This window comes from Trachymyrmex cornetzi, unplaced genomic scaffold (assembly GCF_001594075.2).
Source record: "Trachymyrmex cornetzi isolate Tcor2-1 unplaced genomic scaffold, Tcor1.1 scaffold97, whole genome shotgun sequence".
NCBI lineage: Eukaryota > Metazoa > Arthropoda > Insecta > Hymenoptera > Formicidae > Trachymyrmex > Trachymyrmex cornetzi.
In genome coordinates this window covers 271,253-298,673 of record NW_017300322.1, presented here as the reverse complement: position 1 = coordinate 298,673, position 27,421 = coordinate 271,253, and the positions used below count along the sequence as shown (strand labels likewise).

Here is a 27,421-nt window from a genome sequence, read left to right as displayed (position 1 = left end):
ATGTAAGAATGCTAAAGTAAGACTTTTGTAGAAATAAGTAAAATATTAAGATAAGTAAATTTTAATAATTTTTTGTATGGCAACATTTTACATTGATTAATAAGAACAAATAGAGAACTTTTATTTTATTTATTAATGATTTTATGTTGGATCAAGTACTTGAATCTTAAATTTCAGAATATATACATATATAGAAAACACTCGCTCTGTAGTGTAGAAAATTTGCAATCAAAGAATTATGAAAATTTAATGAGAAGTCTTATCTGTTTTGTTTTTGTCCAGCAGTGCATACAGGCTTGCGATAATGAATTTTTCGTGGGGTTGAGGTAGTTCGTTTTTATTTCTTCATTCGTGATACGCGATCATTTCCAAAATGCGAACGATACTTTGATCACTCGCGTGTGTTGACTCATAACTGACAAGCTTCTTTAATTCTAGAAAACTATGAGATAGAATTGTCATTACTAGCATTGATATAATTTTACGTACATGATGCCAAAAGATTATATGACCAGTTAAATAATGCAATGTAATATCGACTATTATTATTATTGCGTGCAAGTGGTTGATAAAAATGATGTTGATGATAAATTATGGAAATTATGCAATACACGCGTTAAATACAAAGAGATCATTTGATACAGCAATGTTTATATAATTTATGAAAGTTATATGTAAAATGTAACAAAAAACACAAATAATAAATAACGAATACATAAACCACAAATAATTAAAGTAATCGTTAGTATTCTAAGTTACGAAAAAATTAAGTAGATGGTTTTTCTCTTGCTACATATATAATAAAATAAACATTTTTATTACAACGGTCTATTATTATATGTATATGTGATTGAATTATAATAATTGAATTATCATACATAATTTAAAAAAAACACGCGTGAGTTAATCAGAAACTTATACAGTATTGTAAAATTTAATTATTTCACACTGATGTTTTAGAAATGATTTCATTTGCGCACCTCTCCTTTACGTTGGTTCTTATTATTATCTAATGACTGTATAACCTGTTTGTTCGTTATTAATTATTATTAACGCTCGCTCGACTGTTCCATGTAAGGAGGCAATCTCTTAACTTAAATCCTGGAAGCTACATTGTCCCGCGCATGACTATGTGTAAAATATATCGTGTATACATAATATATGTATATAATATATAATATATATTTTTTTATTTTCACACGGAGAAGACAATTCGCAGTTGACACGTACGAATTTTTATAAAATAATATATGCCATGTATGTGAGCATGAGTAATAACGCGAGAAAAAGATTGATATTTAATAACATGGAGGTAGCTGTGGTGATTTCACAATTATTTCTTTTTTTTCGTAAATGCGCACGCAAAAATTCGTTTCGATTAATTTCTCAAATCAAAAAAAGTTTATATATTCTGTACGAATAAATTGTGTTTTTTTTAAATAAACGAACATTGGTTATTATTTACATTCATTTAGAAATTAAAATATACTTTTGTGTGATTGAAACAAGGAAATAAGATTGTATAAATAAATATTCTAAACTTAAATCGCATAAAATATTTTTACTCTCTTTCGAGAGAAACAAAAATTCTTTAAAAAATAAAAAAATAAATTTCAACTAAATACAAAAATCTTAATTACAATCAAAGTTAGATGTTAGACTAATATATTTCAAAATAAAGTTCATCCTGCTGTAAATGCTTCTGTAGATGAATTTTCACCTAGAGAAGTATTTAATGTAAGAAAAATATGAATAGCACTCCAAGGTTAAAAGATATGTTAAAAATAAATTTGACCAGATACTGAAGATTATGAAAATAACAATGTTTAGTTTATTTTCTTTGTTAAAGATGTGCAATATCAGTTGCATCTGTCAATAAAGATAAATCGAGAACGGATTTACACGCGCGCCGAAGCGTACAATGTACAAATGTTGCGTCACTTGCCAGTGTAAAATCTCATAACAAACAAGAAATAAACGAACAACTGAAACAAAACAATGTCAGGCGCAAGTCGCCAAGGTCAGATCAATGTAAGAATCGCACCTGCAGTAACAGTATCATAGTAGTAGTAGTAGTAGTAGTAGTAGTAGTAGCAGTAGTAATAGTAGTCTATAAGTATAGTATCACGGCCTGGCTGCTTCAGATTTCCTGAGTTTGTTATTACATTTACATAATGCATCATTACATCGTGTCGATTATTAAGTACCTGAGACGGCGGATCGTTCCCGGCCGTGCGCTCTTACGTACTTTTTGCCTAGCCTGTAATTGTCTGTAGCATTATGCAATGATTTTAGGTTCATACAGACAAAATCCGATCGTAAATTATCAAGTTCATTTAAAAAAAAAAACTGCGATAGTTTATCCGAACTTCTCTCATCAATCGATAAACCTTCTAACCACAATACAGACAGGTGACAAATTGTACGGTTGCATGAAGATACAGCAATGACTAATTATTTGCACCAATCGTCCTCGTGCTCCGTTTATCGTTTAGAAAAAGATCGTCGAAGCAAGTACAATGGACGAAGTGGGGAAACGAATAAAGTGATTGCTCATCTTGAGGACATCTCGAATATCTTCGCAATTGCGCTACACACTTTGCAGTTGCGCAATATTGTGTTAATGTTCATCGTTACGATTTTCCATTTTGCTTTCTATATTCTACGCTCGAGAGATAAATTTCGTGTCATAATCTTGTAAGTCTAAACGCGTTTTATGTAGACATAAAAACGCACTTCGTTAGTCTCGCGCACATTTTATAATGATTGCGAAAATTTAATAAGTATATAGGAGAAACAAAGTATATCCTTAATAAATTTTATTGTATCCAAATAAATTTGTTATTTGGATAAACAAACCAATGTTTGAATCAATAAGTGCGACTGTTTGAATTTAAAACAATACATATCTTTGTCTTAAATACATTAATTGTTTGAACAGATGTCTATATCTTCGGTATTCGCGTGATTAAACTGTACGGCACAAACATAATTGACATAGCACATAGCGCTGCTCGTTTAATCCTGTTGTTAGACGTATAAGCCATTGTTTTCATATTTTCGGTCAAAAAATGTAATAATTGTTCTAAGAAAGCAATTATTTGCATGGAACAACCTCTATATAGTATTTTGCCATTTTCAAATAAATAATTTATTTCATTGTTTGTATTTATTATAACCAAATAATATATTATTTGCATAAAAATCTTTCAATGCCTATTATATTATTATATATTATTTAATTGAAAGATATTACTTCAAAAATAATAATGTTATTTCTATCATAGCAGTAGAGGTTTCTCGAATGAAATAACAAAATTTTTATTCAAACAAATAATATTTCGTACAAGCAGTTGTTTTAATGAAATAAATTTTAGTCAAATAAATAGAAATACTAGATCCAAAGAAACCTTTTTCTCTGTGTACACTATTAGCTTTATGTATATTTCCATAGATAACTTTTTTGCAATTATATCTAAAAAAAAAAAATGCAAATTGAAATAACGTGAAGTGCACAAAAAGGTTATTACATTTTTTTTACAGAAGATTTATGGTTTCGTAATTATTTGCAAAAAGATTAGCGTTTATGCCGCAACTTTCGTAAAAACGTGCTAAATCTAAATGATAATGTTCGAAAATTTATGAGACATCAACCAAGATTTTTTTGCATCCGCTTGGATGTCGACGGTGACGTTTGCTCGCAAATTCCGAATGTCACCGCAGCGAGAATTATTCACTACAGCTGCGCATTTACATCTCGCCAAAGGGAGAGAGCAACTCGCTCGAACGAATGACGACGGTGTCCAGACAGTTCATGAAAGGCTCACTGCGTTTACGGCGTCGTTAATCCGCTTTTATAATCACAAAGCGAACCGCGCGAGAGCATTCGGCTGATTCGGAGGCCTTTACGAGCTTCCAACTCGCACGTTATTATCAGCGACAACCTCGTGCGGAGCCTCGGTCGTTACCGATATCGCTGTCGTTTCCTGCCGTACATTAACTACGTTCGGCCTTATCTTCTTATCCACGTATAATGCGAATACTCCGCGAATACTCCACTACTCTCTAGAGATTGAAAGGGATGGCAAACCGCAGCGGGAACATTTCTGTACTTTGAGAACGATCGATCCTCCTAAGCCACAACTGTAAACAAAGTCAGCTATTTGTATAGCCGTTGAATTAAATATGCCATTGTTCTCAATGAAATTAAAATATCGCAAAGGAGTCGAATTAAAATTTTATTCCGGGAAAATCGGCATTTGTTCTCAAGGAGCTTCTAATTCCTCGAGATCTAATAACATTAAAACCAGATGTTAAATCTATTTAAATCTATAAGTGCGGCTTCATTGACACTTCATAGCACTCAAAATTCATTACTATATTTAGTAAATTAGATAGCTGAAATTTTCTTTCAATCTGCATTATGATCAAATTAATTAACGCAATTGAAATAATTTCAACCCCTTTTCACAACACACACACACTGTTTCCGTAGATTCTTTAGTAAATATTAAACAATCTATAAATATTACAATATAAATATTATTAGTAGTGAAATAATATTTTTATGTTTACTTAGAATGAGTGTGATAAGATTAATGCAAAATTTATATATTTCTATATATAACCATTATGCTTGTGAGAGGATCGATTTTATGACAGTGTATAATCTCTCTCGAGGATTATATAAACTTGTTAAAAAAACCGAGTACTCATCACACGTCTTTCAAATAATTTCATATGAAACTATGTCGGCGGAAAATTAGCGAGTGCTCTTGCATAACAATTGCGATAATTTTACCGAGATGTCAATTGAAAACGCCGGCCGGGCGCGTTATACAATTTACGCACACGATTGTCTCTAAAAGCTATTGCAATACTGTAATTGGTGGTATTATTCGAAATGACTATTGCGGACTATGTTCAATGGACTATGACAATGTAGCGACTGATCTGGCGGAAGGGTTAAAAGAGAATGGCGGGGTTATTAAGCCGGGACTATGTAAAAAAATATATGTACATATGTACGCATGTATATATGTATAAATATAAATATAAATATATATATATATGCTCCTTTGAATGTGCACATATATATGTATGTATGTATATGATTTTATATATATATATACATGTATATATACATATACATATAATAATTATATAAATATATAGAAAATTATAAGAGAACCCAGAAGTAAAAGCAAGACTAAAAGCAAGTTTGCATCTCGTCATGCAAATGAAACCAACCCCGCCAACCTTTCGTTCCTATAGATAAGTATAATATATGTATACACAAGGTGTGTTAAAAAAGACTTAGAAGACAGTATTTACTAAGTTAAGTAAGAAATACTTAATCAATATAGGTCGAGAAATTAACATTATCAGAGGTAGAAGCGATTTTCAGTTTTGGTAATGACGACTTGCTGCACATTTGCATGGAACTATATGCGTTTTCTTGCACAAATCGATTTCACTTCACATTTGCGTATAAAAATATTTAAATGACTAGAAAAATAAACACTTTGAGATTGAAATGAATACTTAATTCTTTTTTATTGTCAGAATAATATATTCGAATAATATCTCGGATATATAAAATATATCTAAATATTCACTTTTCGATTGTCATATCTTAATATTTTTGTATGCAAAATGAACAAAGGAATCGATTGTGTGAAATAATCACATGAATCCAAGGTTAATTTTTTGACCTATATATTGATTAAACATTTGTTTACGGTATATGTTATATGACTTGCATATATACGATAATCTGTGCACATGTAACATATTTAATTTCTATGTTCATGTCTACTATGTATGTCTGTGTCTATTTCAAGCAAAACCCTTTGCGCACGCTTTATTGTTATAAAAATTAAAATGAAATGAAAAAAAAACTATCGAGATCGCTATTAATTTATCGATGCCATCGTGGCTACCATCGTCAGCTTGTTTAAAAAATTTTTTGCTTGTCTATTTTTCTGAGACTTTCTTCTCACAATAATATGACGTGTAAATGAACAAGAATTTGAATTAGAATAATAATCATAAGTTTGTAATGGCACAATCGATTGTATTCTACTCTTGTTTCGAATGGCTACCTCTCAATTTATTTAAGTACTATGCAGCAGTCAAAATTTCAACTTTCTTTTATCGCCTTTTAATTTTTCTATAGCCTTCTTTTAGGTCGCTTCCAAAACTCGCATGTATTCATATATTAAATTTTGTATACATAATATTTTCTATATCAAAAGTGACTGTGTTTTAACGGAAATACTTAACTCAATTCTCTTTTTTCCTATAGCTTTGACTTTTATAATGTTCATTGAAGTTTAGTCAATCCACGGATAAATTTGTACTCTGTACACATGGATCTGCTTTCTTTCATAATAATAGAGAGCTTCAAGGCAAGAAGTGGTTTTTTTGTACCAATTAAACCTGGATTCGTATCTCGATTGATGACATTCCCTTTTTTCATTTTTTTCTGAAAACTGATTGCGTATCTTCATTGAATTTTCTCGCATTTTTATCTCACGAAAAGAAATTATCTATGGGCGCGATTATTTGTGAACAAAATAAATATGCGAAGTTTCTAAATTCGCGGGAATACGAATCTAGAACGGAATCGCCGCGCGTTTCAATCTCTGCTCGAAAATGCTCGTAACTTGATAGATGGTAAATTACGAACGCGTCTTATAGTTGATACTCTACAGAAAAAGGAAGAAAGCGTCATGGCTGACAATATTTATAATAAAATATCGGACGCTTCCATAAAACAGCATGGCGCGGGCAATTAATATGCGTAATCTCACTTCATCACGCGTGCCCGGTTTTTGGCTCTCGTGCGCGTCGTATACAAATGTCAATCGTATACAGTTACATTCGTATACATATGTGTACATGTCAAGTTTAAACATTTCAAAAGTTGCATATCAACACGCATCAATAAGACGTCTATTTTATTTACGTTTAACTAATATAATTGTTCTCACATAATGATAATCCATAAGTTTCTAAAAGTAAAATTATTATAAGAAACCAAGTTATGTAAAAAATAACGTATTATTTTTTTACACAACAAGTATAGCGTTGATTAATTTTATTCCATATCAATGTTTTTATACTCTCGATTTTTAATTAAAATGATGAAGTGTGACTAGTTGAATTCAATATAATGTTATATCTCTTAAGATAATTACTTCAATTATTCACTTTACATTGCTTTTCTATGTTCTTTTCAGTAGATCAATTAAATCGAATGAGAGTCAATGGTCATTTCAAAGTTCTAGAAAAATGCTATTATTATTTACGAATATTGCTCTTTACAAAATTTCGCGTAAATAATTGCTTGAAATCCCACGATAAATTTAATTTTAATCCTAAATTCGTCTTAAAAAGATATATCTTAAGAGCTAATGTTTAATAGTGTACTTTGAGTATTGTGCACAACCTATATATAATCTGGTTTTTCTTGTTATCCCAATTTTATCTTTATTGTTAATTTCAATTCTTTTTGTAGTACTTTGGGTCAGTGAAATTCTTTTTGTCCAGTACTTTGGGTCAGTAAAATTAAGTTTTCTGAAAATAAAACATTGCCAAGGTGCATTATCAAGATACTATTTTACTTTTCAAACGGTAAGAAAGTTGCATTCAACAAGATACGCTCGTGATAAATGAAAAATTGTTCACATAAACCGAAATCAACTATTTAGTCTAAAAAGATATGAACATTTTCCGATGCATTTAATAATGCTGAATCAATGGATTAAAATGTGTGATAGAAACATTTAATTTGAGATATGTAATTCATCGATTCCTTTTTCTTCTTCTGCAAGAATAAAACTTTTAAACTATACAATTAATTACATATAAACAGAAAAATTAATTACATAAATGTAAACGCGACAATTTCAGAACTAGCACTATGCTTTGAATATTATCTTGTCTCGATATTAGCTGCACGTATTATCTAATTGAATAGTCAATAAATAATCTTAAGAATGCTGAAACGGAAAGAAATATTAATCTTAAATGTTAAATATTGATGTCAGTGGCTCTGGTCATGTAATGCAATCATCGCACACAGTAAGGCAGTATTCAAAAAAAGCTGGCCAAATCTTAAATTTAGTTAGATATAAAAAACTTACAATTAGATACAATACAATAAACGTACATAAAAATCAATCATTATATTTCAATTTTAGGCTCAATTTCAAATTATAAGTTTACATTAATTGCAAATATGGTCGTGTGTTGAATTACGTTTTTTAAATATAAAGTAAATGCTGTTATACATATTTTGAAAATTAGTATATGTAACTTGAAAGCTTAATGGGTCAATTCTAAACAGAATCGGGCTCGTAATTTGTTTTCATAAGACTTGGAAGAACTTATAAGTGTTTTATGCAATACCTTTACAGATAGCTTCTTGCTACTTGTAAAATTTATGAGAAATCATAGATATTTACGTATGATTGTACGTCTTTATGGTACACACGCATAGAATTACAACATTAGGCATAAGTTTTTACGAGTCCTACGAGAACAAATTACGAGTCTTACGATTCTGTTTAGAATTTACTTTTATGTATCTTCAATATTATTGTTTAATTTTAATTTTGTTGCTTTACCTTTTTCTTAGCATTACTCGTCTTATCAATTTATAGAAATAATAATTCAACATTTATCAGATTTAAGAAATCGCTCCTTTATCATCTAAAAAAAGCGTTTTCTGTTTTTCCTAAATTTTTTGAGATGCTGCACATACTATATACTCGAGAAATATATATTATATATATATATACATACATGTATGTATATGCGCTTTACGACGTAATTTGTACCGTATTATTTCGCATTTCTTAATTTAGAAAAATTACGTGTTTTTTCGTGTAATTTTTCGTGCAATTTCTTCGACCACTTTATATTTTTAGATTAATCCTATCTAATTATTCTACTCGGATAATTTCTCATATCTAAATTACTGATTTTCAAAACAAAAATATATCGTTATATATTAATTCCAATCAAATTAATGCCCCTAATATTTCGAAGTAAATAAAAATGCACATGATTATAGATAGCTCAATAGTAATACGAAACGAAATCCCGTTTTCCTTTTTTATTCTCTTCCTCTTCTTCTTACTAATGGAAATGTTTCAAATTCAAAAGACTATAGTATTCTGGCAAATTTTATTGCATACTTGTCTGATATTAAAATCATTTCTATCTCTCTAACTTGTTTTTCATTTTTTTCATGTTTTTAATCTCTTTTTATAATTTTTTTTATTTTTCATGTTTTGAATCTTTTTTTACATTTTTTATATCTCTAACGTTTCTTTCTACCACAACAGGTAGAGAGAAATGTTAGAGATATAAAAGTTTTTCTTTTTTTTTCAAAATTTATATTTTTATTGGCATAAATACGCAGTCATAAATAGTTCCCTTTTTTTTGCTTCAATATATTTGTACTTTTTACACAGTTAGTTTACACAACTTGTACACAATGTTGAAAAGCTCTAGACTACCTTGATATTCCTTCTGTTATTTCTTTAATTTCTTCCTCATTTATTTTCTTATTTATAGTATATTGTTTTATATACTATGCTTGCTTCTTTATTTCATAATTTTTTTTTTAGTTTTTTATTTTCTATACCATATTTTGTATGTGTTAAGTTTTTAAGTATATATGTATATATGTATACGTGCGAGATCGTATGTAACACAGCCTATTTTCAATAATTCATCCTTTATAGATAAATTAATTTATCTACTTTTATTGTAGTGTACAATAAATCAACTTTTTTCATTCCTACTTATTTTCCTGCTTTTAATCACCGATATCCTTATTGCTTTTACCATGTAAACTTGCACCAATATTATCTAAAAAGACTCGACTTTTTCTCTGACGTTTGTGATTGCTTGCAAGTAATTGATTTGTGCAGTGTTATATAATTCATTATGAATAGTAGCGTCAAAAGTTAATAATGATCACAAGTTTTTATGATTAAATCAATAGTATAATTTATTTTTGTGTAACGCTGATTCGATTCCTTTAATTCCTTCACATATTTGAGTCTGTGTACAAATAATTAACAGACGTAACGTTCTATCTCGTTATGATGATAATCATGCAAGAATGGTATGCTCTCAGAATATACGTTTCAAAAGATTTTTAATAAAACAAAAATTGTCGAATGCTAGGCAGTCTGGAAGTTAACATTTTTTTTAGATTAAAAAAATTTTTTTCTCTTTTATTCAAACATATTATTAATTGTTTTTCTTTTTTTTTTCCTTTTTTTTCTTTTAATGATTGTTTCATTTTTATTTCTCCTTACTTTTATGATATTCTTCTAATATGTAAAATCTTCTATGTATACATAATTCTTTTAAATGTAATAAAGTTACCCATGAAATACTGCTGTGCATTCTTATGCAGCATAAAAAGCAGTTTTTGAAAAAAATAAATTTCGAAATATTAATATACATATATTGCACGATTTTGTTATAAAAAAATAATAAATAGAAATCATTGTCAATATATCCAGCAACTTTTATCCATAACTTTGACATATTCAACTCTAATAAAATTCAATTTTAAACGTTGCACACGTAGAGGTAGATAATTTACAATAGTAATAATGTAATCTTCTTACGGACTCTTCAAATTCAAAACCAAATAGAATCCAAAAACCGGGCAAGTGAGAATCAGCGTGGTAATTAGTACGCGAAATGTAATTTTAAGTCTTTATTCCAAAATTATAGTACGTTTCGGCACATTTTGGTGCCATCATCAGCAATTACAAAAATCAAAATTTAATTCTTTGCATGTCTAAGGAAAATCACCATCAGATTTACAGATTTGATGTTGTACAATCTATCAAAAAATTAATGTATTTCATAATCAAGTCAAACAAACCAAATTAAAAAATTGTATTATAAAAACGGTGACTCACCCAGAACAAGAAAGGAATTCGTCTTAACATTGGATAAAAAAAAACAGTTTAACAATTTAAATTTCTTAAAACTAGTGAAAATCTTGTTAGACGCATGTTAATCATAGCTCGAAAGAAAACAAGACTGTTACATTATATGTAATAAGTAAAACGCTGATTCTCACTTGCCCCCCCGGCAGACCTATTCTGTAATTCTTAACGCAAATTTCGTTATCATTATAATGCCGCTGCGCAACTTTTTTGCCATGATGAAAGAGCTGCGCATCAGCGTTAAAATGATAATGAAATTTGCGTTGAGAGTTACAGAATAGGCCTGCTGGTTTTGAATTCTATTTGGTTTATAATTTACATTGACCAATATAATCTGACACTGATCATTTTATACAGAAATAACACGTAACTATAATTAATATACTGTAATTAACTTAACATAATTTATAATTGTTTACAAAAACTAAAAAAGTAAATGCGAGACAAAAATTAGACAAAGTATTTTTTTTAATTTGGGCCAACTTTTTAGATTCTGCTGTACTGTGCGCTGTATATAGAACCTCATATTTTTGTTGGACAAATTTCTCATAAAATTTCCCTCTTTCATAATCTTCTCTCTCATAATTTCTTATTAATTAATTAGAACATGAGGTGTAGGATCAATTAAAAAATATTGAATAGATTTAGTACATTATGACAGCCTCCTGTTGAGTTCAACATATACCTTCAGAATAAAGTTGTGCTAATAAAAAAATGCATACTTATTCTTTAGGATTAGCATACTAAATTAAGTTTATTAACAGTCCAATTGAGTCAATTTGGGCAGATTTTGGGCATCCAGAATGAATAGGCACTAATTCTGACGCGATCATTTTTTTTATATAACAATAAATACTTGTTCCATTAAGAGTTCAAAATCACAATGCTTAAAAATCATTTATCCTTGTTGTTTGTCAAATGTTAAACGAAGACAAATGATTTTTATGAGCATTGTCGGCATGAATTGAACCACGGCCTAAAAAGTTTTCATTTTTCAATAACTATTTTTTTAATTTAATGTAAAAAACTAAGACTTGATAAGTTGAAAATGTCTATTTTGGGTAACAGATAAGAATCTGATCTGATCTGAGCTCTCAAGCTCAGCTTATACAGAGAAGAGAATGTAATAATTTCTCCAATAGTTCATATAATCTTAGCATAATAGCAATGAAATAGTCCTGAATTTCTTGTTTCGATATTTAACAGAACTTGACACCTAGAATTTGTGAATTAAGATAGAATTATTTAAAATTAAAATACAAGCATGTCTATTAATAATTTTCACTTTAACGACCATGAAACGCAACGGAACTCAAGATCCAAGGGATATACATGTTCCTATAGTACCAATTACTAATAGAATGTTTGTATCCAATTCTTCTGTAAATCAACGTTTATATTATTTCCATAACTAACGCTAATGAATTTTATTACAAACAATTTAATTTGTTTGTAATAAACGCGATAACTCTATTTTACTTTTTTCATGACTTGTTTAACAACTCGACTTTTATAACTTCTATGACTTTTCATGTAATTTGATTTTTTATACAACTTCTGTTTGACTTTTCAATTTTTTATGTTTTTTAAATGTTTTTATCGAATATAGCGGTACTCGAGCACCGCATAGTTTCTCGATAGTTTCTCTGCATGAAAAATTCAGAGCGCATAAAAATATTGTGGTTTTAATCAACTCATAGTTTCTCGCGCGGAATTTTATGTTAAGATAAAATTCGCGGTTTTTTATGGTAATTTTTCATGGAAATTTCAAACTGCTTCATACTTGACTCAAGTTACAATCTCTAGCATTGATCAACTAGCATTTCTCTTTTTACGAAAAACACATGCAGATCTCCTAGAAAGTCCCATATTAAAACACGCACCAAGGGCCAAGATATCCAATGTATTTATCCTCTAAAGTGAGAAAACAGTTTTTCAACATTTCCCAATCGCGTTTGACCCGCGCCACGCTGCTACATATTGCTAAATTTCTCTCCACTTCTTTATACGCATATATAAAGAATACATATATATACGTATACGTGTATTTCTATTATCATATACGTAGAATCTATGAAATGTGTTGTCAATGAAATTAACTTATGAATTTTATATATATATATATATATTAGTAGGAACAATTTCACGACGTATCGCGTCGTGCACGTTTCAGCGGCGAATCTTCTGTTAAATTAACTTTTCTCTACGCCTCGCGAAAATAGAAGAAATCTCTGTCGCGCTAAAAACATTACGTTTGCGCAAGCAACGAATAATAATATATTCGTTGCATTATTCGAGAAGTGTATTTAAACGCATTTACGTCCAAACGTAGCAGTCTCTCGTCGCGAGATCGCGGAATAAGTTTAATCGCCTTTTATCATAGTTCGTTAATAATTAGTGCAATTTACAATCTCGAAAACCGCGCCGATTTTACTTCTAACATTTTATTACTGACATATGATAACTACCGTATTTTTTCCTGTCAACAACAAACTTAAATCACTACTTAACTACGTCATGGCAAGCCTAAAATACCTGTCCCAAAAGAAATGTTGCATGCAAGAGCTGATAGGATGAAAAGGTAAGGTCAAAGAGAAACTAAAAATGGAATTATATTCCATATTTTCTTCTCCTTTTTTTAAGTTACTTGAAAAGAAAAACAGAATATAAGCAACAAATCCAGTTGTAATTAGTCAAAATTAAGTCAAATCTTAAATGGGTCAACGCACGTAGTCTATACAAATATGTCAAAATGATTGACATACTTTTTTCAGTACTTTTTTTACTCTTCGGACTCACATTTAACATTTAATAAAAAAAATTTTCTCAAAAAAAAAACAACTATTTTTTTAATTCAAAAGATTAATTAAATATCAAAAGCGTGTATATGTACAATCGAGATGCTTCATTCACTATTGATATAGAGGCGATTTAATTGTGATCCAGTTTCGCTCCACTGTTTTTCAATTCAAAATAAATATAAATATAATAATTCAGTTATGATTGTATTTCAGCGTTATTTAAATTTATCCGTTTCATCTGATAAATTAAGTATTTAGTATTAATATTTTGTTGTTTAATACAGATATGTTTTTTTACATAAGTAATACATAAGTATTTTTAATTAACTTGCAAAATTATCAGTTACCTTTTGCAAAATTCTTCAATTTTTTTAAGCATTAGAGAATATTTTACTTGTTTTAAAATTAAAAAATTTATTTTCTTTTTGTAACAAATTGCAATTAAAGTAAATGGACACCTTTCGAAAAGTACATACAATCTGTAGTTTATTGATATTTATAATGTTTGAAGAAATATAAAGAATAACATCATATTTTTGCGCAAAAATATTTATCTTAAAAATCCAATATCTGAACAAATTGATAACGTGAATAATTACATTTAAGTTCCACTAAAAAGAATATTTAATTGGAGCAAGACTAAAACACAATTATTATCGTACTCATATCGTGAATAAAATCTATAATAGTTTTAGATGCGCCTGTAATTACAAGAATATTTTACAATCCACATCAATTTCTTTTAGTGAGCATGAGACAGTTATGCATTGAACGTTATTAACATAATTACATCATATACGAATGACATTTTTTGTTTCTAAGAATTCCTCTAGTCATTTAAATAAAAATAAATACAGAAATGTCAAATTTTCGTAAAAAGTCTTATCGTTTAATAATAGTAATCTTTATTTTTATGGCAAAATAATAAATTATAAAAGAAAATATATTTGATATACTTTCTGGAGGATTTTTCATGAAATTGATTGTCATTCATATATGAATGACGTGGCATTCATATATCAAAGTATTCCAATTATGTGGGCGTGCATCTAGATACGATATGATATTATTCACTACGCACATTACCCAAATAAAAAAGTTTTTAAATAGCTAAATATTGTCTGAAAGTCTAATGTTTCTATAAATTTAAGTGGTATAAAAATGTGTGTATTCAACATTTATAATAATAATAACATAATAACAAATGTTAATTATCGCACATAAATTTTTAAGTCATTTAAACTTTCGAGAAATAAATAGCAAAATTGCCTTGCCTAGTCATCATATTTGATATCTTAGAGCTTGCAACAATCAAACCTTGCGATCATTGTTGTTCTGCGATCCAACGGCGTACTTCATCTTCTCTTCATTTACTGAGATTCGTTAGTCTGTGTTCTATCATCTATTATGTGCACTGAGGTAGATGGATGGAATATTTGTGGCGTATATGTGGGTGCTCCATCGCGCACGCGAGCTGGTATACATATATATGTGTGTGTGTGTGTTTGTATGCATGTATGTATATGTGCATGTATACATATGTGTTGCATATGCATAGTTTTGCATATGTTTACTTGTTGTAATGGCAATTAAGTGACTCTAGTCCAACAAGCAAGCTTGTCCACGCACCATCTATATGTCGGCGTCAAAATACTTTGGAGACTTTTTAACTTTTCAAACATATCTGGCATCCAATAAACTTCACAAGTTATTTCACGCAGTAATAGAGCAGGCAATAAGAAACAAGAATCATTGGTCGATTCTTCGGATGGACGATCTGGCACATATATTACTTCTTTTGCTTCATTGAAACAAGAATTGTCGCGAGCGCCAATTTATGCCGCGAACTGCAGATCATATCGAAGAACTCGTCAGTAATTCGAAGATGCTCTTTAAAATCATTAGCTATTCTAAAAGGAAGGAATTATTCCTTTATCACTTCTGGCTCCTCATTCTCGCTAAATTCGTCGTCATCCGCACCTGACGATTCCGCTTCATCGACAAGTCCGCTGTGTCTGTCAAATTCCTGTCTGTCCTCGTGAACGACTCCGGAGCCTCGACCCTCGTCTCTGCCGATTATAGGATAATCTTCCAAGCTACGACTGCCGTGCTTTTCCAGATTCATGCGCATCTTAGCGGCATGTGCATGCACGGCGGCCGCATGCTCAGGACCAAGTCCTATCGCCGATAGGCCAGAATTCTCTGCAATAAACTGCAAATAGGTGTCCAAAATCGCCGAGCCAGCAATCGCACTGGTATTGTGGCTTGAATGATGACTGCCATGTGGCAGTGGTGCCATGTTGAGATCACCATTACCATGCATGGTATCCAGGGACTTGGGGATGATCGTTGTCGAATTCTTGCTATTGCTGCTACTGTTACTGTTACCGCTTACCTTAGTAATAACGGTGTTCGAAAGTGGCGAACTGTACCTAAGGCTAAGATCTTCGGGATCATCACCACCGCAGCTGTCGATTTCGGATGCACCTGCACGAGGCGGCTCCAACCTCATGTCGCTTCTTCGAGATGCTGTTGGGCTGGCTCGTGCGCGAAGTTCAGCCGGACTCACCTTGACTCCAGCCTTAGCTAATAAACGGGACGCCAATTCCGGATCGAATTTACTAGGCATCGGCATAACTGGAAGATCTTTCGTACTGATGCCTCGATGTTGTCTCGACATGTGTGAATGCAGAGAATTTCGAGACTTTGCCACTGTTCCGCATAAAACACAGCGATATCCCGGACAGACTGTATGTTTGTCTTCCAAATGAGTGCGTAACGTATGTGCTGACCGATACATCTTTCCGCACTTCGGACAAGGCCTAGGATCCGTTGCACGAACTCGAATCATATCCAGACTTCGTCGAGCGACTGAAAATAAATGACGGATAGGTAAGAGCATGTACCTCTTTCTTTATGGAAGAAAGAAAATTGGATCATTGATGACCAATATGTAACCGATTGATAATGAATTGTTCGATAGGAATAATTTTGGTTTATATCGACATTTCAAATTTTATTCTTTCATTAAGGGCAATTAATTTTGTAAATAATTAAAATTAAAAGTTATATCGTCTAATTTTATATAAGATTTTATATTATATTGTTGAGTTGAAAAAGATAATAAAAATCATGGAAAAACTGTTGATATGAAACAAAAAATTTCTACTTATAAAAAAATATAAAAATACGGTAAAAGAGAATTACATGAAATTAACTGTTTTTCTTATAAAATCGATCACACCGATGTTGTAATCGATAGTGCTATAACTATTCATAAGAGATTGTGGAAATATAATACTCTGGATTTCTCTGTGAGTACTTTTTATTGTACAAAGCATTACTTAAATAGTATAGACTTTATTTCGTACATCTTATATATATATTTATATATATATAGAAGCTAGTATCTGCTAAAATAATATGTACGGTATTCTATACATTATTTATAGTACGAGTTGTCAGCCAGGAAAAGATAAAACCGATAATAAATAATATTAAAAGAACGAGATACTTTGCTGCGCGGATACTTTGCAGCGCCTGATTTTCCAAACAATATAATATCGAATATATAATACATTTCGTATGTAAATTAAAAAAAATTTTATGCAAATTCTGTCTTACCATTAACACTTTTCGTTGGGTCATCTCCAATTTGGCTCATGTAGTGTCTTTTATTCAGTATTTGGAATGCAAAATCACGTAGGAATTATTGCTGAATTAGTGCTAAATGAATTATTCACAGTTATAGTAAATCGTTATTTTTCAGTAAAAGCCGGAAAATCTGTAAATCCTCATATAAGCCATAAATTGAGTTAATATCAACAATTTGGTCTTTTTTCGTTCTTCTTATCGTGATCTATATATATATCTTCTGAAAAATAACGATTCACCATAACTTTGAATAATTCATTTAGTACATAATTCCTTTTCTATGTGATTCTACATTTCAAATATTAAATAAAAAAAACACCATCTGAGCCAAATTGGAGGTAGCCCAATGAAAAGTGTTAATGGTTAGAAATTAATATATATTGTATTCCGACACTTCCTTTTGAGATCCGCAACTAACGACTCGTACATTCACAGAAATATATATAAATATACTTCCTTGTGTTTATTCGCGGCGTATTCTAGTATATGCACGGTTTCGAACGTAAACGTCTTTTGGGGCACTCTTGACCTAAGAAATACTGATGAAACGTAAGACGTAGAAAAATAAGGCTAGGCATTGTTAAGCGACCGTACTTCTGGTCGACGTATTCATTCGCAATTCATTCACTCACATAGTAACCTGCATATTTTCATGCATTTCGTGTATACGCGCCAGCATCTCTCACACACATCGCACAATTTCGTGTTTCTTCGCGATCATAAGAGCAAAACGGATCTTTAGAACCGATCGACCGCTCGGTTTCGTCGTAGTCATCGTGCGCTCTTCTGTTCAGTTTCTACACTCTTAAGACTACATTATTTAACATAAGGCTGGCTTACTCAGCTTAGAGGAACATTGTTTTCTCTCTTAGATACGTAATCTAATCCTTATATCAATGTCCGGCGTATGCCGGATGTCGCAGTGTGTAAGTGTATCGTTTTATTCTCTACGGCGTGATCTACGCTTCAGGCTCTACAGGAAATACTGTTTCGTACATTTTATACAAAATCAACTCTATGTATATCTCTTTATATATATATATATATATATATATATATGCTCAATATAATAGCTTTTCATATATATATTTATAGATTCTCTCCTTTGTCGATATAATCTCTCGTATATATACAGTGTGCGCTTTTTGTTAGGGATAAACTTCACGGTGGGTACGTGTTTTGAAATAAAGCACTAATGTTCGGTTGTCACCTTTGCGCATTTTCTATCACGCCGGGGGGAGGGGGGGATACACGGTAGACTTTCTCCCAGATAATTCGTAATTTGTGTATTCCTATCAACGTTCATCAATTTCTTTTGCGTTTGTGTAGATATTCAAATATCTGTAAATTTTATAAAGAATCCAAATTCCGTCGACCAGACTCTCTTCCAACGTGATTCAAAATAGCACAGCGCGGCGATAACAAGCTCGATTTGACGTCAATTTGGTATTTATTTTTATTATGAAAATGTTAAATAAACAAACTTCTTGTATGTACAAGGAATGATTGTCAATTGATATCTAAGTGCAGATATTTAAATTCATTAAAATATATTATTTTTTCTTGTATATAATTATTAGTATAATTATTACTGTGTGCAATTATATAAACAATTAATATATTTTATTAAAATAGATATCTTAATAGAGGAATATATTAAATATAATAAATAATAAAATTTGTAAAATTCTATTATTAACAATATTTCCAAAAAAAACATTGGATCATCTAGATCTATATTCATCATCTTTGCTATAATAATGCTAACAGCAATTTCCAACTGTAAAAAGTCTGCCCTAATATAATAAATTATCACTCATTATCGCCGCCCAGTAAGCATACAAAGAAATATAGGGCCACACTGGAAAATAAAAAGCAAAGTTTCTTTGGTAAAATATTTGTGGGAAAGATTAAAGTTACGACATGCGATCAGAGTTATACTGATCTTCGCTTGTTCATCAGACATAGGTCCACCTCAAGGTCTTAATCTGGTCCCACTCTACAGGATGCTTCAGTCGCATATGGTTCCTGACACTGTTGGGATGGGAGAAGGTTTTGGCGCAGGAGGCAACGGGACAAGTAGGTGAATCTCGGGGATAATGATGATCCAAGTGCGCCCTCATAGCACTGATATCATGCAATGTCCTACAGCAGAGGGGACACCTGTAACCATGCTGTCGATGGTGCTCCCGCAATAATCTCTGCTGCCTGAAGTCCGGTTGGCCACGCTCATATTTGATGGTCGTCGTGATCGTGGTGGCCGTGGTGGAAGATTGATTAACTGATGTGTCGTCTTCCAGTTGCGCCTGATGACGGTGGTGAGGAGGAGGGACGGATAGTGGATGATGATGGCGATGCCGATGATGTTGCTGGTGATGGCTGTGGTGGTGGTGGTAAGCCGCGCCCTCTGCCTCATCAAGCCCGTGATCTGCAACCACCACCACACCAACGTTACCACCAGCCACCACCACCATAATCCCACCCCGAGCTAAACACGATAATGCTACGCGCCCAACCTCGACCCAAACGGTGTTCAACATCTAGGGGTATTTCCCACAGCGGTTACTATTATACCGTGCTCTTACTAGTTGGAATCAACCGCTAATTAATTATTATTAATACGACTGACCGTCAGCGTAAAGTGTCTATTGTTTGAATATACAGTGATAATTTACTATGCTTTAAAAAAAAATATATACCGTTAAATATTGATGATTATTTCATTGTTTTTGAAAAAATCAATATAAATTTCGACTTATGTTGCTTTTAAATTCGCGCATATTACTTTTTAATTTTATAGCATATGTGTGATATTTATTATCACTATGTATTCAAAATATTTTCACATATGCGAAACAATCTCCGAAAATTCAGTATAAAAATTGCGTTATATCGTTAAAAATTGAGGTATCTCACATAACTTTCAACATAGCACCAAACATTCATAACAAATAGATACACGTCACATTATTTGAGAGATGTTGACATATAGTTAGGATATTCAAAATCTCTAACGAACTCGACTCAAATCAAATTCTACAAAAACAAAAATACGACATTATTAAAATTTTTTTATGGATAACTGCCCTTTACTTCAATGTGGTTGGAAGGAGTCTGGCATCGTGCAAGAGAATGTGGACAATTAACATTTCTATTTAAAATCATGTGGGGGGGGGGGGGAATATGAATATTAATACAAATTGAAGACCTTTTACAAATAGCTTGGATTTTCGGCGAAAGGTGACGGAGGTGTTCGAGGTTCTAAATTCGCAAACGTGCTAATCGAATTTTCGATTCTCGGCCAAATTCTTCACAAATCTGCCCGTCGTCAATTATAATTACGCGTTCGTATGATTATTTAAAATTACGTTTTCGTCAATGTTCGTATACCCATTCAGTTTCGTATACATTAAGTTTGATGCATGATTTTAGGCGTAACGTTGAAATGAATGATGATTTTGCTTCGTGTCTGTACATAAATCTCACAAGTATTGATATTCGCGTTGTATTTGGACATGCACTTTTTCACGAAAACTATACTTATTCGATAATTGCATTGGTTTATTTGTCGCGGTTGGAAATAATTTTAGGTATGTGTCAAATGGGTTAAACTTTTTACTCTCTTTCTATTCTCTTATTAATATCCTGTTTCGATCAATTAGAAAAGTATTGTTGGAATAACTATAATGTTATCAATATCGAATCTCGATGTGACATATCAAATATCGAGATAAATGAAATCTACTTGCGATGTTAATGAACAACATACTATAATGAATAAATGGTAAAATACATTGTGCATAACGATAAAAATAAAATCAATTTTTTTGTCATTCAATAACAACAATTGGAATAAAAAACAGATAACATTATATAGCGTGTACGAAATTTTGGTTAAAACTCCGATATAGATATTATCGCGGTATATAAGCAAGACATTACAATATAACTGCCAAAATGTAATGTTCGCCATCCCTCATTGATGTACGAAAAATCGTATTCAGATAGACTCTATTGCTTTAATAATCTCATTGTCAATTATAAAACCTAAAATAGCTACAATATTCTATCCGAACGAAACCCTAAAAACGGATTAAACAAATTTCAAATGGACAAGTAGCGCAACGACGACGATTGCAGCTGCAGCGGCGACGGAAATCCTCGTTACGATTTCTACGTCCTATCAAGCGGATGGCTATAGCCTTTCGTTTCCAACCGCGACATTGACTAAAGCTTTTCGACAAGCAGTGATGATTTGATCGCGTTTTCACGCGTTTCCAGACGAGCGTCGGACGGTGACATCGAACGTACTCATGGCAACGAGGACGAGGATGGTGATTGATGCTGCTGCTGTTGTTGGGCAACGGGATTGTTCATGCTAGGCCTCTGATGGATGCCGTGCGCCTGTAGCTGATGATTGATCAGGTAGTGCTTGGTCTTGCATCGTTTGCCGCATACGTTGCACTGCGGCCACGTGTCCGGCGGCGGCCAGTTCGAATGGACGTTTTTCACGTGCTGTCGCAGGTTGCTTGGTGACGAGTAGCTACGGCCGCAGTAACGGCATAGAGGCCTAGTGTCGTCATGGCGCAGTACCGTGTAGAGCCTTGCAAAATTCTCCACGGCCTGTGGGGCATCGGCGGCGATGGCCGCCATCGCGGCCTCCTCCCTCTTCGGCATCGCCGATCCTACAACCAGGACATGCCCGTCAGTTGATACCGTTTCCTTCCTCGCTCTTTCTCGCCAATTCTCCCATCCCTCCCACGTTTTCTCTCTCTATCTCTCTTTTTCTCTTTTTTACTCTCTTTCTCTCTCTTTCTCTAGCGTTCTCTATGCACGCGCATTCGCACTACCTCTCTCACGTTCTCTGTCTCTCTCTCTTTCATTCTCTCTCTCTCTCTCTCTCTCTCTCTCTCTCTCGCTCTCTTTTTCCCTTTTTCAATGTTTCGTTCATGCTTCCTTTCTCTCATGCACACAGATTCACAGAGGCATACATACACAGCATACATTGTGATACATTAAGCGCAAGTATACGGAGGCACACACGTTAAACCTTTCGTTCTTTCTTTCTGTCACTCTCCCTCTTTGCTCACTCCGTATCTGAACACACACGTGACCAATCACACGTGATTCCTTTCTCTGTTCTCACTTTCTCTCTCGTATTCTCTCTATCTTTCTTACTCTCCTTCTCCCTCATTCACTCCGCACCTTCAAGCGCACTTTCGCACCCGTTCTGTCTCTCTCCACATCAACTATCATGCACACACTCACTTGCTTCTCTCGCTTCTCTCTCTCTCTCTCTGTTCCTCAGTCTGCTCTAGCGTACACATACTCGCACGCGTACTACTCTCGTACTCTCAGGGCATGCCCGGTTGTAGGATGTTTGGTGTGTTGTTATTGTTGTACTTGTTGATGTAATTTCTTTATCCAAATTACAATACGATGGCCCTAGACTAAACGAGTCGCATACGCAAGGCATCTCCGTAATCAGTTGTTCATTTATCTCTCTTTAATTTCTTGGCCTCACGCTCATGTGGAGACGCGGGCGACTTCCGGTCGTAAAAATCGAACGAACATCTGGCGCCATAACGTACTCTCACAAACGCGGTATTATTTTCGCATTTCGAAATAGCTGTCGCTGCCGCGGGCACGCTTCTTGCGCATCTCACAAATGAAACAGGACATTCAGGGGGTAAATTGGAAGGTAACTATTCGATCTATCGGCAAGCATCGTTATTCGCCTTCGTCCTCGTGCACATCAAACTCTCGAACAGAGAGACTGATAGAGAGAGACAGAGAAAAAGAGAAGATGATAAGGAGAAAGATAGAATAAGACTAACAGAAAGGGGGAGAGAGAGAGAGAGAGAGAGAGAAGAGAGAGAGAAAGCGTCAGGAGGAAGCCGAGAGAAATGGAGGATCTGGACGGAAGAAAGAGATAAGGAAGAGTAGTAGAAGGGTGGAGCAAGAAGAAGGGAGACAGAGCAAGAGTAAGCGAACTACGTAAGAACCTTCGTATTGATCCACTCGTCTCTACGCCTCGTTACGACTATCTTTCCTACGAATCTCTAAGCATAAGGCCTCTCCCATTTTCGTGCACGTCTCATTACATAAAAGGGAAGGATGTGTAGATTCAGTATATGATGGGTATTATTCAACTCGTGCAGAAATCATCATATACCGCACCTATCACATTTTGGAATATTTCTTTAGTCATTAATTTCATTAATTATCAATAACTTAAATAACGAGCTGAGTAATTATATCATATTTTTACTGGAGAAACCTCGGGGGTATATTTTTCATATTGCAAGGAGCCTTTTTTTTTTTAAATATGCTTTGTATTTTTTTGATTGTTATTGCAAACTTAGGATGATTGAATTTTAGAAAAAAGAACTGTTTTGTCGTAACAATGTTCACTAAATAAACAAAATTCTATTCCTACATTGAAAATATATTTATTTTAAAAAATAGATGGAAAATATTTTTCAGCGCGTCAGCAGAAATAACATCCGAACCGAAATTCGATCAACGGTATTTGTGTAATCGTAGCATCCTATTTTCGAAATTAACTTTTGTCGACTAAACCTACATCATGTAAAAGAGGAATCGTAGTATGCAACTACTTGCTGATTTATGGTGGATGACAAACCAATTTATTAGAGTTACAGAGCCGCATATATATAACACGAACCGCGGGAAACAGTATTTTGCGATGATTTATATATCAATCGGGTTACACCAGAATTCGGGTGGAATTAAGGTCACATCGCTTCTAAAGCATTAAGCTCGGGTCTTTCCATTTTCATCTTTTATCATTCGATTAATATTCACACGAGGTCTGATTATATTTCGCGAGAATATATGAGTAAAAGTAATCTTAAAATCATTATTCAATTTTTTTATAAAAATATTTAGGACTAATTATATCTCAGATGTCCAATAATTCCAGCTATATTTAAGTTTTAATCTATAAATTTTTAAATCTCACGAATAAAAATTATAGAACTCACACAGAAATAAAATTTTTGTTTAAACGAATATTAAAAAATCGATTGAATTACGTGAAGTTCCTAATTATTAGAATCACATCTCGTTAGATTAGAAGAATTCTCATCATATAATTATTTTTTTCAAACGTGAAATATGTTCAATCAAATGATCAGACCGCATATCTTAAAAGTTCAGGTAATTCGATCGATCGAAGTGAGAGGTGTGTGTGTTTGTTCGATTACGACCAACCTCCAAGCCGATCGGTCGGAAAAGAATTATAGAAAGACAGTTATGGGATGCGGAAAAGAACGATGAGCGGAAAGACAAAATACGGAGGATAGACGAAAGAAGCGGAAGAGATAACTTGAAAGACCAAAGGGATAGCTGCAATGATGGAGGGTAGTAGAAATAGGAAAAGATGCTAAAAGGTTTAGGGAAGATAAACGAAGGGACGCAATTTTCTTCGAGAAATTCTTTCCAAAACGAAATTATCTCAGACGAAAATATAAGAAGTTCCGCGGGAAGTTGAAGAAATAAAAATTAACTCTTTTCTCCGTTAAATCTAATTTCGAAGCACGTAAAATAAAAGATAATGTTTTAATTTAGTTAAGAGAGAAGATGTGAACGTGTACGTTTCTAAATTTGTCAAGTTTAATGATATTAAGTTGAAAGCTTTTACGAGAAAGCAAAATCGGAACCAATTTTTGTTATAATAAAATTTTAGAAAGTTAATTGTTCTTTAAATGTAGACTCATCACAATTATGTCGAAGGTTTCATTTCGTTTTATTATAAAATATTCCTAAAATACTTTTTTTTAAATAAATCATAACTTTTTAAAAATTGCTCTAATTATAAAATGATGAAAAATTCAATATGTAATTAAAGTCATCAAAAATTCTTACGAACATATCCAAAAATAATTCAAGATACGCTTTATAGCATAAAATATAATATCAGCGATCCTGATATGTGTCTAATTATTTTAAGCATTATCAAAGACTATTACTTGAATATCGCAACTGTCATCCAAAAATAACTAAAGATTTGCGCATTGCAGCAAAAAATATAATATCAGCAATCTTAATGTTTTAAGCATTATCGAAGATCATTATTTGCGATATATCGCAATTGCAAACTAGCCAAAACTCTCACTAGTTTACAACTACAAATACTCTATGCAGTCACGAATATCTAGGAAAACGACTGAAGATGACTGAAGAAAGTCTAAGCTCTTCTCGCAGGAGAAAAAAATAAGATACGGGAAGATGATACAGTGATCGGACGAAAGTCAAGATTTTCGCAAAAACTTCAAGTAGGATAAAGAAACATGAAGCTGAGAAGAGGATACCGACATTGTCGGCAAGAAGGGAGATTCGGTAGCAAGCCCGGATGATTGCGCCAGTCCATTAGCGGCGTCGCTCCAACGAATTGCGCTGCATTAACGAGGACCTGCTTCTCGAGGAGCAGTCAGCACGCTGATTGGCCGAAGGGAGCCCGAAGATCGATGTCTTCGGGTTTCCGGGAAAGTCCTGCCGCGTCTGCCTCGCGTTACCACAGGGGTGAGCAACTCGAAAATGTCGATCCCGTTCGAGGGGAAAGACGCGGAGTTATAGACAGGGATCGATATGCGGCGGTGCAATTCCTATTCCTGGAAATACTTCCGAAATGAGAAACGAGCCTTGATGTGCTACATCGAAATTCTATTCGATGTTGCGGCGGCAAAGCGCGAAGCAACCATCAGCAGTTTTCCGCAACGTTTCGCGCGAAAACTAATCAAGAATGGAATTTAAATCTTAATGCTTCGCATACACGGAACTTTCTGAGCCATAAATAAATTGTCTATTCTTCTTTTAATTTATAAATATTTTTTTATATATATACCAATATATATTCAGTTTAATACTTCGCTACTCTCTATAGAACTGTGATCACCTGGCTTCTAGTACAAGCTTTGTTAACGATTGGTTACATGAGCATTCAGCATGGTTTAGGGCTTAGATTTATGACAGGTGGTTTGATATATGGCAGTCGTTGAGTCAGAGGAAAAGACTCCGAAGGGGTAGAAAAGTTTAATTTAGGTACCCAGTGTAGTTGCCTACGAGCTCCTCCCCTCAACGCGATTTAAGTTTTTCTACTTCTTCGAGAATAAAAAGAAAATATACCGTGCTTTGCGAGGTTATTTTTATTTAACTTTCGCCTTTTCATTTGCTCGCGTGCAGAATATAGATGTAAAAGGTATAACGCTTCGTACCGCATGAACTACATCACTTTTGTAATAATTGATTGAGCCATTTAAGTCTCTGACCTTGACCAGTATCTGATCTTTTTGCATTCAAGTTTAATTAGCATTCAGTCATATACGCAGTAACACGTATATGTTTCTAAATACAAATTAAAATAAATTTATATTTCCACACATATTTTTTTAATTCTGCTGGTTATTAATAGAAATTTTTTTAATTAATCTATATATATATTATATATATTAAGATTTGTCAAAAGTTATTCTTATGAATAAATTAAATTTTATATTTTATTTTATTAATTAATTAAAATGTATTATTCAAAATAAATGCAAGATTAAAATACGCATTACAATGAATAATTATAGAAATAAAACTTATAAATTATAGAAATTGAAGTTTTTAGATATGTTACATGACGTGCAGTTTTTGAAGCAACACGACAAAACAATTTGCCTTTTGTGTGAAGTTTTTCCTGCAGAAGTTCGTGGGACGAGACAATAAGATCACTTTTCCAGAATTGAAAAACCGTGTTGTCTGTCGAAAGTTTGTCTCAACTATCGGGGTACTATTCATTGTGCGTGGGACACACGTGAAAAAATACATTTAAGTGAAAAGAAAGGAAGGCTGTTTTGTAGTTAAAATGACTCTCGGCACGTTGGATTTGTAAAGGGGGTTGGAATGCTGAGCAACTGGATGGCTGGAGCCACTTGGATGAAACTGAGATTGCTTGGCAATGGCGGCAAT

General features: G+C 32.8%; 1 protein-coding gene across 6 annotated transcripts in view; it reads right to left on the bottom strand.

The window, feature by feature from the left end:
* The window catches only part of LOC108769945 (protein abrupt), a 133,103-nt gene that overhangs the window by 2,168 nt on the left and 103,514 nt on the right, over window positions 1-27,421 (bottom strand). For 3 of the 6 annotated variants that reach the window (XM_018521173.1, XM_018521172.1, XM_018521174.1), the window contains one exon: window positions 15,040-16,660. In XM_018521173.1, coding sequence (XP_018376675.1) covers window positions 15,714-16,660 — 947 coding nt within the window. In that variant the 3' untranslated portion in view covers window positions 15,040-15,713. Of the gene's footprint in view, window positions 1-15,039; window positions 16,661-19,199; window positions 19,872-21,754; window positions 22,129-27,421 lie in introns of those variants that run through there. The other 3 variants (XM_018521177.1, XR_001940569.1, XM_018521176.1) reach the window with 3 other exon arrangements.